General features: G+C 39.5%; 3 protein-coding genes across 4 annotated transcripts in view; 2 read left to right on the top strand and 1 right to left on the bottom strand.

Annotated features, from left to right (window-relative positions):
- LOC123983042 (archaemetzincin-2) overlaps positions 1-8,281 on the top strand; it is a 10,672-nt gene extending 2,391 nt beyond the window's left edge. Inside the window, 6 exon segments of the mRNA XM_046069144.1 lie at positions 1,710-1,995; positions 5,772-5,912; positions 6,198-6,302; positions 6,305-6,354; positions 6,518-6,694; positions 7,456-8,281. Of these exon segments, the coding sequence (XP_045925100.1) occupies positions 1,710-1,995; positions 5,772-5,912; positions 6,198-6,302; positions 6,305-6,354; positions 6,518-6,694; positions 7,456-7,614 (918 nt within the window). The 3' untranslated portion in view covers positions 7,615-8,281.
- On the bottom strand, positions 8,038-14,888 carry LOC123983037 (monocarboxylate transporter 7-like). 2 transcript variants are annotated; one of them, XM_046069134.1, is made up of 6 exons: positions 14,703-14,888; positions 13,522-13,762; positions 13,321-13,398; positions 13,001-13,129; positions 9,990-10,976; positions 8,038-9,093 (listed from the first exon to the last, which is right to left on the bottom strand). In XM_046069134.1, exons 2-6 carry the CDS (start codon positions 13,757-13,759, stop codon positions 8,789-8,791), a joined length of 1,737 nt encoding a protein of 578 aa, XP_045925090.1. In that variant the 5' UTR covers positions 13,760-13,762; positions 14,703-14,888; the 3' UTR covers positions 8,038-8,788. The 2 variants fall into 2 exon arrangements, with proteins under 2 accessions (XP_045925090.1, XP_045925089.1); XM_046069133.1 differs by having other exon boundaries at positions 13,255-13,398; positions 14,703-14,886.
- arsg (arylsulfatase G) overlaps positions 13,161-15,734 on the top strand; it is a 13,361-nt gene continuing 10,787 nt past the window's right edge. The window contains exon 1 of the mRNA XM_046069135.1: positions 13,161-13,271. The gene's annotated coding sequence lies outside the window, so the exon portion shown is untranslated. The remainder of the gene's footprint in view (positions 13,272-15,734) is intronic.

Consider the following 15,734-nt stretch of genomic DNA (forward strand, 5'->3'; position numbering starts at 1 on the left):
AAGTTAACATAGATCGAATTTTTGCTATATTTCTAAGTTGATAAAAACATGATTGAACAAGCTTTGTGGTGTGCTGCTCGAAATTTAAATTACTATCAAACCAAACACCAAGGTTCTTTGCCACAGGCTTAATGTGATTTACTAGGGAACCAGCAGATGGCAGTATTTGATTTGCCATCTGCTGAGACCCAATGACCAGGATTTCTGTTTTGTCTGAGTTCAGTTGGAGGAAATTATTTGACATCCATTTTTTAACTTCACAAAGGCAGTTGTTAAGTGAACTCAGCATTCCAGGATCTGTGGATCTGACGGGCAAGTATATTTGTGTGTCATCAGCATAAATATGAAAAGAAATGCCATGTTTATGGATAATATGTCCAAGGAGAAGCAGATACAAGGAAAACCTGAGTAACGTTTGTGTTTCAAGCAAATAGAAGACTTATTAGCAAATTTTATTGTAATTTTGTAATGTAATTTTCGCCCTGTCCCTCAGAATTCCCATGATGCATGGCGGTGAAGAAAGCTTTGTTAAAATTTGCAAATAAGTCTTCTATTTCCTTGAAACACAAAAGTTACTTTGTGATTTATGTTTTGTTAATCATGTCTGCTTGGAATATGGTGTTTTTTGTTGGTAATTGTCAATCTTGTAGTGGTTTACTATTGAAACCAGGAGTGAAGGGCCTGTTTTTATTTGATAAGAATGTTAATAAGATCAAAATAAGGAGCTGAAGAGTTCTGCTGTGAAAGACTTAATTTCACATAAACAATGATTGCGTTTAGAAAGACAGGCAGCATAGAATTTTGAGAGTAACCACTGCATGTCAGTAAAGACTATAAATTTAGTATGAAGTTCGAACAATGAACAGCTGTGTAAATTCACAAGCTATAATATATTTACAGGTGCTGGTCATATAATTACAATATCATCAAAAAGTTGATTTATTTCAGTAATTCCATTTAAAAAGTGAAACTTGTATAATGTATACATTAATTCCACACAGACTGATATATTTCAAGTGTTCATTCCTTTTAATTGTGATGATTAAAACTGACAACTAATGAAAACCCCAAAATCAGTATCTCAGAAAATTTGAATATTACTTAAGACCAATACAAAAAAGGATTTTTAGAAATGTTGGCCGTAGGGTATTGGAAGTGATTGAACGACATGTTTCTTTGCAACGTTGCGCAACGTTCTGCAACGGACTTCGAGGTATGTTTTCTCCTGTTTGGTGGGCGTGTCACAGGTGTTACCCATTCAGCTGCCACAAATTTGTGAACACAACAGTGTTAAAAAGGCAGGAAAATTCAATGCGCTTGCGTACACAGCAGGGTGATCAGGGAAACACCGTTTCCGTTGAAAATAACGTTTTGCTACGTTTTGTCTGCGCTGAACTCGCCCCTGTACTCAGAGCTGTTCACTTGGATCATCCAAGACGCATGTTAATGCCAGGTGTAAACAGGGCCCCAGATATAACCAGGACACATTTAGTTTTCAGGATAAAATTTTCATTAACAAAACTCAAATGTTAACAATATTTAATTGTATTGTTTAATATAGTTTGTCATAAACATACATAGGTAGGTGTATTGGGTCAGGTACTCAAACTATAGCAAGGAACAGAAAATGATCTCTACGTGATGCCATGTTGCAAATTTCCCCTTGACTTCATCTGTAGCCATGTTAATGCTGTATGTCCCTCCCATAGATGAAGGCGATCCAGCACTCTGTGGAGACGCTGCAGACAGCGTTGGTCTCTCATCATCAGGACTTGGCTAAACTTTACAGAAAATACACAAAAGAAGAAAGGCATCTTCTGGAGGAAGGATTCCACCCAGGGCCGCCAGGTTCCCTTTTCCAAACCATCATAGTGAACTCTTACTCAGACTGGATCTCCGCTCACCCTGAGGAGCCTCAAGACTTTGAGAGCTTCTACAGAGACCCTAAATGCAAAACCCCCAATGCCAGCCACAATAAGATGCTATTTTTTTTAAATGAGGAGACATGTACTGTAAGCATGTTTGGTATTTCTCAATGCCACTTTAATAACGCATAACCCATGAGCTCTTATTTTATATTTTTATTTTACCTTTATTTTACCAGGAAGTCTCATTGAGATCAAAAAAGGTAGCAGCCACACATAAAGACAACATATTAAAAAGCTACATACAAGGTAGCAGCCATACATAAACATAACATATTAAAATGCTACATACAATCATGACAAAATTCACAAAAACAAACAAAAAACAACACAAAAACACTTCTATTCAAACACAGTGGCCTCTCAAGAAAAACAACCACGTCTCCTTCACCACATTCTTTATGATGCTCTTGAATTTATCAATTGATATACATGTTTCTTTACATGTTTAGGATCTTTTTCCAAATTATTCCATGCCCAGGGTGCATAATATGAAAATGCAGTTTTCCCCAGATCTGTCAAAACCCTGGGTACATTAAAAAGCAACCACTTGGAGGAGCGTAGCTGGTAACTAGCAGAATTGAGACAGAGAAGGGTACAGAGATAAACTGGAAGTTTACCTAGCATGGCTTTATTTATAAAAATATAGCAGTGCTGTTTTCTGCGGGTGGTCAGTGATGTACAACACACCAGATCATAAAGAATGCAATGGTGAGTGAGGGACTTTGCATTTGTAATAAAGCGTAGAGATGCATGATACACTGAATCAAGGCTCCGTAAGATGGAGGAGGCTGTGTGCATATATAATATGTCACCATAATCAATCACAGACAGAAAATTAGCTTCCACAAGTTTTTTTTTTGGCATTGAAAGTAAAGCTAGATTTATTTCTAAAATAAAAGCCAATCTTCACTTTGAGCTTCCTAACTAGATTAGCAATATTTACATTAAATAAAAGTTTGTCGTCTATCCATATACCAAAGTACTTATACATGGGCACCCTTTCAATGGATTTACCATCAGATATAAAAATGCTAAGATCATCAAGCAACTGTAGTCGAGCTTTTGAGAAGACCATGAACTTCGTTTTCTGAGGATTTAAAACCAATTTTAAATTGAGCAGAGCAGTTTGTAATGACTGAAATGCAGTCGGAAACTCTTGCACAGCCTGTGCTATGGAAAGAGCATGAGTGTAAATGACAGTGTCATCAGCATAGAAGTGTATTTTTGCTTGAACATCCTTACCTAAATCATTTATAAAAACAGAGAACAGAATAGGTCCCAAAATAGGCCCCTGGGAGACCCCTTTAGATATCTCAAGAAACTCAGATTTGTGGCCTTATGCATGGACACACTGAGTCCGATCTACAAAATAGTTTCTAAACCATTTAACAGCATTAGCACAGAAACCAGCATCCCTAAGTTTGTTCAGCAACAATTCATGATTCACAGAATCAAACGCGTTGGATAGATCTACAAATAAGGCAGTGCAATGGTGTTTTCTTTTTAAGGCACCAATAAGATAATTTATTACCACCATAGCAGCAGTAAGGGTACTGTGGCCAGTTCTAAAACCAGATTGAAAATTGTTTAAAATATTATCAAGTACGAACTGTTTTAACTGTAAATGTACCTGGGATTCAAGGATCTTAGCCAGGATTGAGAGTTTGGAGATTGGACAGTAGTTGTTTAGCTCTTTAAATAAGGGGAGAACATAAGCAGCTTTCCAGATTTGGGGTATTGAATTGGACATAAGACTCAAATTAAAAATATGAGTAATAACATCTGCCACCACCTTTAGGAGATAAGGATCCAGATTGTTGGGACCTGCAGATTTTTTGTGGTCAGTGCCTTTCAGAGCTTTACAACCTCGAGCAACTGAAATAGTTTTAAAATCAAACAAATCCAGATTTCTATCAGTTGCAGTGGTGACAGAACATGACAGGTGCATTTACATTTGAGCTGTCAAATGCAGACCCAACACAGATAAAGTGTTTGTTTAACTGACCGACCATAGCAGCTTTATCCTTTATTTCATCTGAGCCAACCAGAATGTGTTCAGGGAGGCTTGAAGCAACATGTGTAGCTGACATAGATTGAATTAATTTCCAGAATTTTGAGGGGTTATTTAGATTCTCTGTAACTGTCTTCAGATAAAACTCTGATTTGGAATTTCTTATCATTAAGGTGCACTTGTTCCTTAGGGTTTAAATGTAGTCCAATCAGCAGAGGTGTTAGAAAATCTAGCTTGGGCCCACGATTTATTTCTTAAATGAATTAGCTCTGAAAGACTGTTTGAGAACCAGGGATTTTCCCTACCACTGATCTAAACTTTTTAATCGGAACATGTTTATTAGAGATACACATAAAAAGTTAGTGAAAATATTCCCATGCCAATTCAACATCCGGAATCAGAGTTACTCTGTTAAGATCACTATGATATAAATCATGCAGGAAAGCCTGCACTTGAAAACCTTTAAAATATCTTTTAGAAAATTTACCTTGGGGATTTTTGTATTCCTGACACAAGCAATTGCACAATGATTGCTGACATCATTGCAAAATATGCCAGTTGAGGTGTATTTGTGAGATGTATTTGTTATAATTAAATCAAGCAAGGCAGATTTATGTTGTGCTTTAGGATTTGGCCTTGTTGAAGCATTAATGAGTTGCACTAGGTTTAATGAATCACACAGTTCTTTAAAACAATCTGATGTCCCTGAAAGCCAGTCCCAATTTAGATCACCCATAAGGATGAATTCAGAGTCATTTAATTCATGTAAAATATCTGAAATAGATTTGAAAGCAACCTTTGCAGCAGATGGGGGTCTATAGCAACCAACAACAGTAATGTAAGAATCCTTTGATACACCTACTTTGACGGCAAAGACTTCAAACTGTTTAGCTTTAGTAATTGGCAGAGTTACAGAGCTAATGAGCTTGGATTTGACATACATGGCAACCCCACCTCCTTTACCCAACCGATCAGTTCTATAGACTTGGTAACCATCAATAAAAATTAAGTCATCAGTTACAGATTTCTTAAGCCAAGTTTCTGATAGAACCATTACACCAGCATTTGTCGTATTTGCCCAGATCTTGATCATATCCATTTTAGGGACCAGACTTCTAACATTTAAATGTATGAAACCAAGGCCTGATCTACTTTTGAAAGCTGAGGGAGTGGGTAGACATTGCACAGAGGTAGTAGGCCCAGGATTTGGCTGAACATTTCCAGATAACAACAATAAAGGCATCACTATACATTGCAGTTTTAGTTTAACAGTGGATGAATTCATAGTCAGATAACAGCATTACATTCTGAAGATACAGGACTTCTTTGACTTGCCCTTAGTAGTAAATCTTCAGATGATGAAGTGGACTGATTTTCTGATGATGTGACTTAAGAATTCTCGTCTGAGAAATTGAGAGTTGCCTGGAGTGTAACAAGTACAAGGATCTTTCCACGTTGTGCCCAGTTGGCACATTTAGAACTGGGATGCAATGAATAAGCATCGGAATTATAAAGAAATACATGATGTCAACTTATCTGCTGTTTTATTGCGGACAGACGATGCAGCAGTGTGGAATCTCATATTGAAACACTTCTTCTACGAGCTTTCTGTCAAGTTTCTGCCGGCGGTGACTGTAGCTGAAACAGGATGCTCGTTCAGGGTTAACAGTAACTCGCACAACCTTCACATCCTCACTGGTAAGTTAGGGAGTCCATGTCTATTGACTCTTTTGGCCACTTTCCATGTTGAGATGCAAGAGCATGAGGGGTGAAATGCAGTGATCTCCATCTGGACAGTGTGTGATATTGCTTTGTTATTAATGTTTTCTCTTGAAATGTAGGTGACCTGCAATGATTCCTGAGGAATAGGAAACCAAAAGATGCTTTTTGTATTGTTGGAATCACAATGATTGACCTCTAACCCAAAGACTCCTGGAACTTTGTCTTTGGACAGGCTTCTCTCTGCAAGGGTGAGATTTTACCACAAAGCATTAATTAAAAAAATATAAATAACTTTGATAGATGAGACATAGAGGGATGCTGCTACACTAAATAATAATACTCCACTTCATCTCAATATACTGTAAATCTGCCCTGATATATCCAAGACAAGCACACTATCAAAGAAGAGGGAATCAGTAAACATTGCAGATAAATGGTAGTGTCTGATGATGTAATGTGGTGGAGATGCCACTAGGTGGTTCTAAAGTGATTTACATGTCATCCTCGCTGTTGTTTCTCAACTGTTCTTGCACGAATGGGCATTTTCAGCTTTGCCAGGTATGAGGACAACTTCTACAGCAGAAGTTATGCTGGCAGGCTGAGGAAAGGGCTTCAGACAAAGCAGGGGGACTACTCTGTGTTTGATATTACATTCCCCCCATCAAGGGCACTCTGCTGCTTCGATCCTGCAAGGTTTCTTACATACTTCACCACTCACTCAGTTTTGGTCATTGAACCTTTGAATGGCCTTCCCAAAGGTCGCCCCCAATTTTACTTTTATCAGTACTGCTGATAAAACACTCAATACTGCTGTTTTTCTTGTCAGAAAACCCTGAAGTTAAATATTTCTTTCCAGACAATGACCTATGAGATTGGCCATATGTTTGAAATAATGCATTGCCAGTGGTTGAACTGCGTCATACAGGGCCCCAACCACCTTGAGGAGTCTGATAGTTGGCCCCTGGATTTCTGTTCCATCTGCCTTTGCAAGCTACAGGTCGCAATCGGCTTCAAAATAGCTGAAAGATACAAGGTAGAAAACAAGGAAGAACCCTGATTCTGTTAATATTCCCAAATTTATCATTTGCAAATTTAAGTCTTTGTACAGTAGATGTAACTTATCGGACAGGGCAGGTTCCAGTGTTATAATGAAAATAGCACATTTACATATAGGAATAGAACAAGTCAATTTGGTTTCTCACTTACTTGGTGCTGGGCTGGGTCAATGTGTTCAGTTGAAGTATCACATGCCAAAGTAATCCTTATTATTTCAACTCTCTTTTTAGCAACATCCATACACCACACCGAGAATGTTCTCAGTTACTGTACCTTCAGTAACTGAGTTCAGAGTTCACAGGGGTCCTTAAAGTAAACTCTTAAACATTTTAACCTGCATGTGCTGAGCTAGTAGATACTGAAAGACATATTTCACTCTGAATCTGACTGTTTCACAACGACAGTTTGAATTTTAACTAATGTTTCAGGTCCAGTAAGTATATCCACTTTTTTTTTTACTTCATTACACTAAAGTCATTTGTTGCGACATGTGCTGTGGTTTACAAGGAAGCTTCTGGTTCTTCTGAATTACAAGATGTTCGTCAAACCAATCGAAAGCCAGTAATGTAAGAGTCATCTACAAAAATTGGAAATACTTAAAGGTAGATTGCAGCTCATCAGAAGAATCTGCTCTTCCACGTAAGAGAGAAAGTCTTAAGAATTAATTTTGATCGACTCTTATCAAGAGATCAGTTTACCAAATGCTACTTTAAGAGAATGTTTATCTGTGTTCAACAGGCCTTACTGCACTGGATCAAGGAGGGTCAGAGTCAAACAGCCAGACCAGAGGGGGCCTCTGCCTGTCAGCATGTGCTCCACTTTTCTAAACCCACTGAAGCCTTTCACACATCCAGACTGTGGCTCCGCAGGTGCCTGGACATACTGGATAAAAGATGAACTATAGTATTTGCCCATAAATGTAGATAATATTGGGAAATAAATGCAACAGCTCTGATGTATTCATGTTTACCATGCAAAACTAACATTTCTTCTGCTTTTTGATTGCAAAACAGAATCTTAATTTTGGTTATAACTCAATTTCAAAATGACTACATGGCCCACTCCTATTTTTTCTGTGTGGTAATGACTACCTATACTAATGTATCTGGGAGACTCTTTCCAATTGGACGATCAGCTATATATTGAGTTGTATTGATTTAAACATGTTGAGCAGTTCACACAGACATTTTGGGTACTAGTGTTTCCAGGCAGAATGAAATGATGACTTAAGTTTAATTTATTTATTTTTTCATCTAAATTAAAGATGCAATATGTACAGAAAATATATTTTAATGTGAAAATGTACAATATTCTGTTAACATGAAGTAAACATGGGTACAGTTTTTATGAGTTCTGTTTTCAGTGAATTATGTGACAAATACAGCAGCTGTTGAATAAGTTGCTTTAAGGTTGTTAAAAAAACATTACACATAATTGAGAGGGTCAAATCACACTTTTGCTTTATTGTGATTGAATGCTTTTTCATTACAAAAATAGTTTTTTGAGTCTGATATCTCATATCACATAACAGTGCATTGTCAGTTTGGCGACAGGTTGATTCAAAATAAACACGTTTAATCACATACATTATCACCTGAGCTTTATGTATTTTCTATAACACGTGTTACAGAATCTGTGCAATTTTTTTGTTCTTGCAGCTACATTTGCGTCACAGTTTTTCTGGCTATCATTATGGTATTGATCACCAGCAGGTAATTAGTTCATCAAGTATCAGTGTTTCATCTTGCTTCTGGAATATCTAAAACCTCCATTAACACTCATGGTCCACTTTGAACACGTCCATGCTTACAGCCATATCTTGCACCATTGACAAGACTTCTTGTAATTTAATAGCATACTCTTTCAATTTAACGGCACTTACACTAAAGGTACAGTATGTAAGGCACAATTGCTGCATACATATTATGATCGAAAAGTTCTAGTTTGCTCTCAGAGCCCAAATCTACAATGGCACTATACATGTCACTTCAACACTTGCCAGCACTAGTCTTTCGATTCCTTTTTTTTCTCATATGGCTTGACCCTTTTACCCTTATCCTATGTTATCAGCTCAAGCAAAACGTATAACCTCCGGGACACTTGCAGCCACCGCCTGGTCGTGAACCAAGCTGGCATCTACTTCAGAGCAGCCCTCAGGACTGTCCGTACTGTTGGTTGGTTTATGCACTGCACTGTGTTCCTCAGGGTAACCTTTCCTTTCATGTACATCTTCAGGGCATTTTGAGTTCCTCTTCCTGCAGAGCAATCCTCTCTTAGCTGGTTTTACCAAACCCAGGAAGACGGCACTAACTGCCATGCCAGCTGCACAGGAGTAGAAGGCTGATCCGTAGTTCTGAGTCACATCCACCAGCACACCTGGGGATAGAGGAGAATTAAAGGGGCACATTACATTGTACATTGTACATTGTAACTGCAGTCAATCGAACATTGTATCTAAATCATAATTGTGTCTTAAAAAGGTGGTATTAAGCTCATTTTCAGGTTCAAAATCCTATTTAGGGGTTGTACCAGCATAGGTTTACATGATTTCATTTTCAAAAAACACCATATTTATTTCATACTGCACATTGCTGCAGCTCCTCTTTTCACCCTGTGTTGAAGGCTAATTTTTAGCTGTGGAGTGATACATCTTGTCTCTAAATGATCTTTGTTGGAGTTGCACATGCCAGTTCCTAGTTAAGGACAACTAGCCAATCAGAAGCAGAGAAGGACGGGCCAATGAGAAGCCGGTAAACACGGCTTTGGTTCAGCTGTCTATGTTGCCGACCAGCTTGGCAACATAGACTGGAGCAAGAGTTTCAGAGTGGTGAGTTGTTAATCTGTACAAAAGTATCTTTCATCCATAAAGTTCTAACTGAGCTCTGTCTCTACATCACAGTAACAACTTTATGTCCATTGACTGCTTGGAGGGTAGCTAGTGTTTGGAAGGGAGAAGAGTTGTGTGCTGCAGCTCAGCGTTTTTCCATCGGTGTTTTTGAGGTCACAGGGATGAAAGGGAAACGGCTGGACTACAAACGAGTTGTTTTCAGGCAATTCAGAGCAGTGTTTTCTGTGGGAGATGAAAACTCCCTTTGGGGTGGACTTTGGGCTTTTTCACTTTGCACAAAAAAGGTATATAAATCGATAAAGGAGAAGGAAAAAGCCAAAAAGTATAATACCACCTCTTTAAGACAATACAGCTGTAGTGAAATCATCAAGTGAAATCATAGCCAGTATTAATAGTAAACTTCTCACTACAAGATTACTCTTACCTCCAAGTGGGGGTCCAGCCAACCCAGCAAAGCTCTGTATGGACACATAAACACCAGCAGCTGAAGACATCCTCTCTATGCCCACCACATCATCCTCAGCCAGCATGGGGATGTGGGTGCATGCTAGGGTTCCCATAAAGAACCCATACCAAGCGCAGCACACAGCCAGGCCATAGAACTCCGTCACCAAAGTAAATCCCACCAGATCCGCAGTAATCATAATTACACATGCCAGAAGCACAAGCAGCTTCTTCTTCCTGAACAGCCTTCTTGTCAGGATCCACCCAATGAAGAAACGGCCAAAAATTTCAGCCACAGCCATGGTGGAGAGCATGTACGTGGCGTGGTCCCGCTCCACACCTCGACTCACACTCAGCTCAATGATGTAGAGATGAGGGGCGAAGAAGCCGAGCGTTGCAAACAGTCCAAACAGAGAGTAGAGAATGAAGCTGCACTCTCTGAGAATGGAGAAATCTAGAAGTTTACAATTCTTTGCTGATAGCTTTTCATCAACCAATTTCTTTTCCTCATCTTTTATCACTTGTTTCTCTGAATCTTTGTTCTTTTCACACACTCTATTCTTTGCCATACTGCTCTCCACGGATATCTCTTCTGTCTCTAACCTTGCTTCTTTGTGCAGCAAAGTCCACTCCTCTGGTCTGCTGTTGTCGGTGTCCTTGAGAGACTGGACACCAGAGTCTCCGGTGCTCACTGAGCTTATGGTCCGCTCATTGTCCAGACTAATTTGTGCATGTGAGGTATTTTTGGTCATAGAGTCCTTTGAATTGGTGCTCTCTACATTCTCTTGTGTACTGAGGGCTTCCAATTCCTTTGGGTACGCCCTGTCAGTCTCTGCCTCATGGGTCTCTCTGGGTTTGATAATGATTGGCCGAAGCAGAGCACCACAGATGATGATGGTGCTTTGTAAAGCTCCTATCACTGCCATGGTATGTCTCCAGCCAATATGGTCCCTCAATGCAGAAAAGGCTGAGGGGCAAGAGGAGTTATTAAGTGAGTGAGTGGCATACATGGTATTAAGTATGGGGTGTTCAAAATCTGACTGTATATAGACGACTATAAAAATGGACATAAAAGAAACAAGACATGACCCAAGCCCAAGCCCACTGGTTCCCACTAAAGGTGTAGGTTTTAAGAAGATCTCACAAAGTTTGATGTAAAAAAATTAATTTCCTAGAACAGCTAGGCACTCCACAACATTACATTACATTTACTCATTTGGCAGACGCTTTTGTCCAAAGCGACTTACATTTGAGGAACAACATACATTCATTAACAGAGCATAAAATACAGCACGAGATCTACAACTGACAATACATATTAATAAACGCAGCAATAAATACTAGTAAGCGCTAATGGCACATATCGCATCAATGGGATAAATACCTAGTGCAAAAAAGTGCAATCAATACAAGATAATTGTAGGGGATAGAAGAAGAAGAGCACAGGAAGTGTATGTTAGATGTTAGGAGTTAGAGGTGTTATAAGAGGTGTTATAAGAGTTCTCGGAAGAGATGAGTTTTCAAGAGCTTCTTGAAGTTAGAGAGGGACGCCCCTGCTCCGATGACATGTGGCAGCTCGTTCCACCATCGTGGGGTTGTGAACAGCCAGGACTGGGATTGCTTTGTGTGAAGGGATGGCAGAGCCAGGCGGCGTTGGAGGAGCGTACTGGCCGAGAAGGAACATAAACTTGTATTATAGAGTTTAGGTAGAAGGGTGCAGACCCAGTAGTCACTCTGTATGCGAGCATTAGTGACTTGAATCTGATTCTGGAGGCCATGGGTGGTGGTCACACAGCAGGAGTAAACAGGAGTAAGAATTTGTTGGGGACTATTTTCAACCACACTCTAGTGAGTATTTACGGCAGCAAGATGGTGTATGTGGGATTGACCTACAATAAACAAAATGTGCCCATGGTCATGTTATGGAAGAAACAAGGCACAAGGTACAAAGGTTAATGTTGATCAAGTGCAACGGTGTGGCTGTTGATGTGTTTTAATAGGTTTTAGATGACTACACTGTGAATACTTGTTAGTAGAATCAATAAATGTTTGCTTTTAGTCTTTTCTTGGTAATTGTTGATAATAAAAAATATAAAGAATATTAGCAGGCTTATCCTTTAAAGGGGACCTATTATGCTTTTGCTAATACTGCTGTATGTATGTTTCAATGTCAGATATTTATTCTAAACGTGGCCAAAGTTTTAAATAATGAGGTAAACGTATGTAAAAGTTATCGCTGTGAGCGAAAAAAGCTCATGCCACTAAGTACAGGGGTGCGAGCGCCCACAGCCGCTCAGTCTGTCTCCGCTCTACTCAAAGTGCTTTCTGCTTTGTCCTTTCTCTATGTCTCACAGAAAGAGCTTGTGAAGGAAAGTTAGTTTCTTCTCAGTTAGCTCTGCTAGCCATGCAGCTAGAGGTTCCATTAGCTAGCCGACTCTGCCCAGACTAGATGTGTAAACATCATCACCCCCTCCCCGGAGCTCGAGCTCCCAGTCCGGACAGAGTCACTTAAGCTAATAGGGCTGCTAGCTGCATGGCTAACTAGCTAATGGTAGCACATGTTAGTGGGTACTTCAAAGCTATCTGTCCATATACAAACTCCATAAAATATGATCCAGTTTTACCAAATTCATTGATTATAAGTTGTAATCAGTGAGGCCCCAAGCAACTCTGCCAGGAAAAGTGCAGGCCTTTATACATGCAGCAGCGTCCACAAACACTATGCTCACACAGCCAGTATAAGATAAATCAGGAGTTTATGCTGTGAATCATGCAAAGTTACTTTAGTTGAATCCCAGAATAAAAATATAGAGCTGGAAATGAGCATAAAATCTTCCAATGAAATCCAAATTTAGTAATCTTTCCTTGAGTTTTCCTGTCACTAAATAAGTTATGCAAGTCACCTTGCCTTTAAGAGTAACAAACTCCAGAACAAATATTAAAAAACACATTCTGTATGCACAAAACGTCAGTGGAAGCTCTTGTACTCACCTGGTGCCAGGGCAAACATGGACAGGGACTCTCCAGTGGAAGCCACAGCTGTCACCAGAGCACGCCGATGGTTAAAGTACTGCGAAAGGATGGTCAAAGTGGGCAGGAAGGTCAGACAGAAGCCCAGACCTGAAGGGTGGAAAAGATGCAAGTTTTTAAACTCTAATTCAGCTAGACAAGCTGATAAAAAAAACTTATTCAGAGAATAATGTGATGTTCAAAGAGGGAGAAGGAAGAAGAAAGCAATTCAATACCTGCAACTACTCCAAAGGTGATGTAAATTTGATTGATGGAGCTGGTAAAGGTGGTGGCAATGGTACCTGAGGAAATAAGTAATCCTCCAATCATAACAACAAGTTGGAACCCAAAGCGGTTAGTCATCGCAGAGGAGAGAGGACCTGAGGACCCATGGAGAACAAACTTTTGTTTAGTCTAGATGGTACAGTGATTCTCACAACTTCATTGTCATTTCAGTCTATAGTCTGAACTTTACTTTTCTTAACCTAATGAACTATACTCACCACTGAAAGTCATGACAAACAAGCAGATGGAAACAATCCAGGAGACCCGACTGTTGGTCTCTCCAAACTCCTCCATTAGGTCCTGGAGGAAGATGCCGAAGCTCTTGATGGTGCCATAGGTGAAAACCTCTACCAAGAAGAAGGCTCCAGCCACCACCCATCCCCAGCCTCCATCAGGGGCCTCTGGGTACACATTTGGCCCCAAGAAACATGTCCCCTTGGCTCCACATCGTGCCATGGCCTGTAAAGAGAAATGGCAGTTTTAGTGACTAGTGTGGTCAGCAATTTTAATAATAATAAAAATTTAAAAATACCTAAAATGTGCATACCTTACTTTGACTGACTTAAGGAAAAACATTTGTGCAAAATAGGGAGGTAAAAGTTCAATTAGCTTCTATCAAGTGAATCGTTAGGCTACTTATTTTGTGCCTCTCAGTGGCTCATGAAAAAGTACTCGGTAGGCTACAGGCATATGAATTTACAGATATTTATGAACTAATCATTACAAAATAATTAATTAATATAGCACTTCTCAGCCTATTCCCTAGTAGTTCACCATTATCATCTATAGAGTTCTTGATTCTGAGATATTCATGAACGACTTATTAACAATGAATTCATAATGTTCCTCACTGGCTCCTTAATAGCTACTCACATTGTTTTGTTTTTCTAACAGCAAAAATGTCCTTAAGTTAAATTGCAGGGAGAAAACACTTTAACACCCTTCTCTTTATGTTAGTAGCTTTTTAATTGGAAATCACTGCCTGACCAACTCTTCTACACCTTGTTTTTAATGATTATTAAATTATTTATTACACACACAAGACACGTGGTGTTTGATTGTGTTGTCTTGCCCTGTTAAAACACATTTTTAAATATTTAATTTGGGTTGAAACAGGACAGTGCATTATCTGTATTGTTTAATTAAGAGGGGTGGTGATGTTGAATAGTCGGGGGCATATGGTCCGTCCTCATGCGGCTGACGCAACGCACAGTCCAGCAGCGGCTCGTGGTCCGTGGGCAATGTAGGCTTTAACTGCTAACAAACTGTGTAAGTATCTGTCTGCCTGTTTGTATAGCCTATTTACTTCAACACGTGCTAGATATATGCAATTACTGTCCTAAAGCAAACGCGCTCGTCTATAATTAAATTACTTGTTGCCTATTGAAGTCTGTCTCACCTGTGTGAAGCTATATTCAGGCGTAAACAGTCCGTCCCCCGCTTGACTGTTGCTCCTGGAATCCCGTTAGTGTTGAGCGCGCTGCGTCAATGAACTGAACTTTACTTACATTCTCGTGCATATATCCACAAACACACGCACATGTGGAGACACGCACATTCATTCACGCAAACATGTAGTCTGACACTAGCTCGCATTCATGAACACCCCGTCCTCCCTGACAGGCACGGGGGGGGGGAAAGAGGGGTTAAAGAGATCTGGTTACAGCCAGTTCTCCCCCCCCCATACCTCCAGTAGAGTTTGTAGCCAATTCAGTGTCGCTTTTACACGGATCACTGGTTACGACCACTAGGAGCGCAGGAGCTAGTGGTCTGGACAAGTTACCATCCTAAGTGGTATGTGGAGTGGTCTAGTCCTAATCCACCTTCTCTGGCTGTGTTATCTATCTATCTATCTATCTATCTATCTATATATCTATCTATCTATCTATCTATCTATCACACCCCAACAATACAATGAACAACAGATTCTAATTCATTCATTCGTCATTCATAATTCATTCGTCTACTTGTGGTCCAGAACACAAAGACCACGGACAGAGCAACTGGTCCAGACCACATGGACCATATGGACCACTGGTTACACAAACTGCAATATTAATCTCTAATGTGACCTTCGCCTGCATAAACTCTCTGATTGCACCTTTAAAATACTTATTTTTCTTTAGAAAGTTTTTGTTTCATCTTCAACCATAAATGCTGATATTATTTGTGTGTGGGCATCTGTTGTTAAATTTAAAGCCACAGTTGACTCTCTGTTTTGAACGGAGACTTAGTTGAACTTTATCACCACTTTTGTCCCCACTTCTCTTGTTTAACATGCTAATAAATCTAAATGAATTATACTGTGGTGCTAATTGTTTTCATAAAATTAACTGAACAATTGAATTTTGGAGAATCCATCCGATCTAACGATGGCATGTCCATATTGAGTAAAGTTTAAACATTTATATTTGTATGCACAATCTAAGCT

Source organism: Micropterus dolomieu, linkage group LG14, assembly GCF_021292245.1.
Source record: "Micropterus dolomieu isolate WLL.071019.BEF.003 ecotype Adirondacks linkage group LG14, ASM2129224v1, whole genome shotgun sequence".
In the NCBI taxonomy this organism is placed as follows: Eukaryota; Metazoa; Chordata; class Actinopteri; order Centrarchiformes; family Centrarchidae; genus Micropterus; species Micropterus dolomieu.

Excerpts from the sequence above, each read along its gene's own strand:
- LOC123983037 (XM_046069133.1), bottom strand. The coding sequence starts at position 13,759 with ATGGCACGATGTGGAGCCAAGGGGACATGTTTCTTGGGGCCAAATGTG. Across the intron at positions 13,399-13,521 it reads GTTTGTCATGACTTTCAGTG|GTCCTCTCTCCTCTGCGATG; the intron begins GTGAGTATAGTT and ends ATGGGTCCTCAG. Across the intron at positions 9,094-9,989 it reads GGCTGGACCCCCACTTGGAG|GTGTGCTGGTGGATGTGACT; the intron begins GTAAGAGTAATC and ends CTCTATCCCCAG.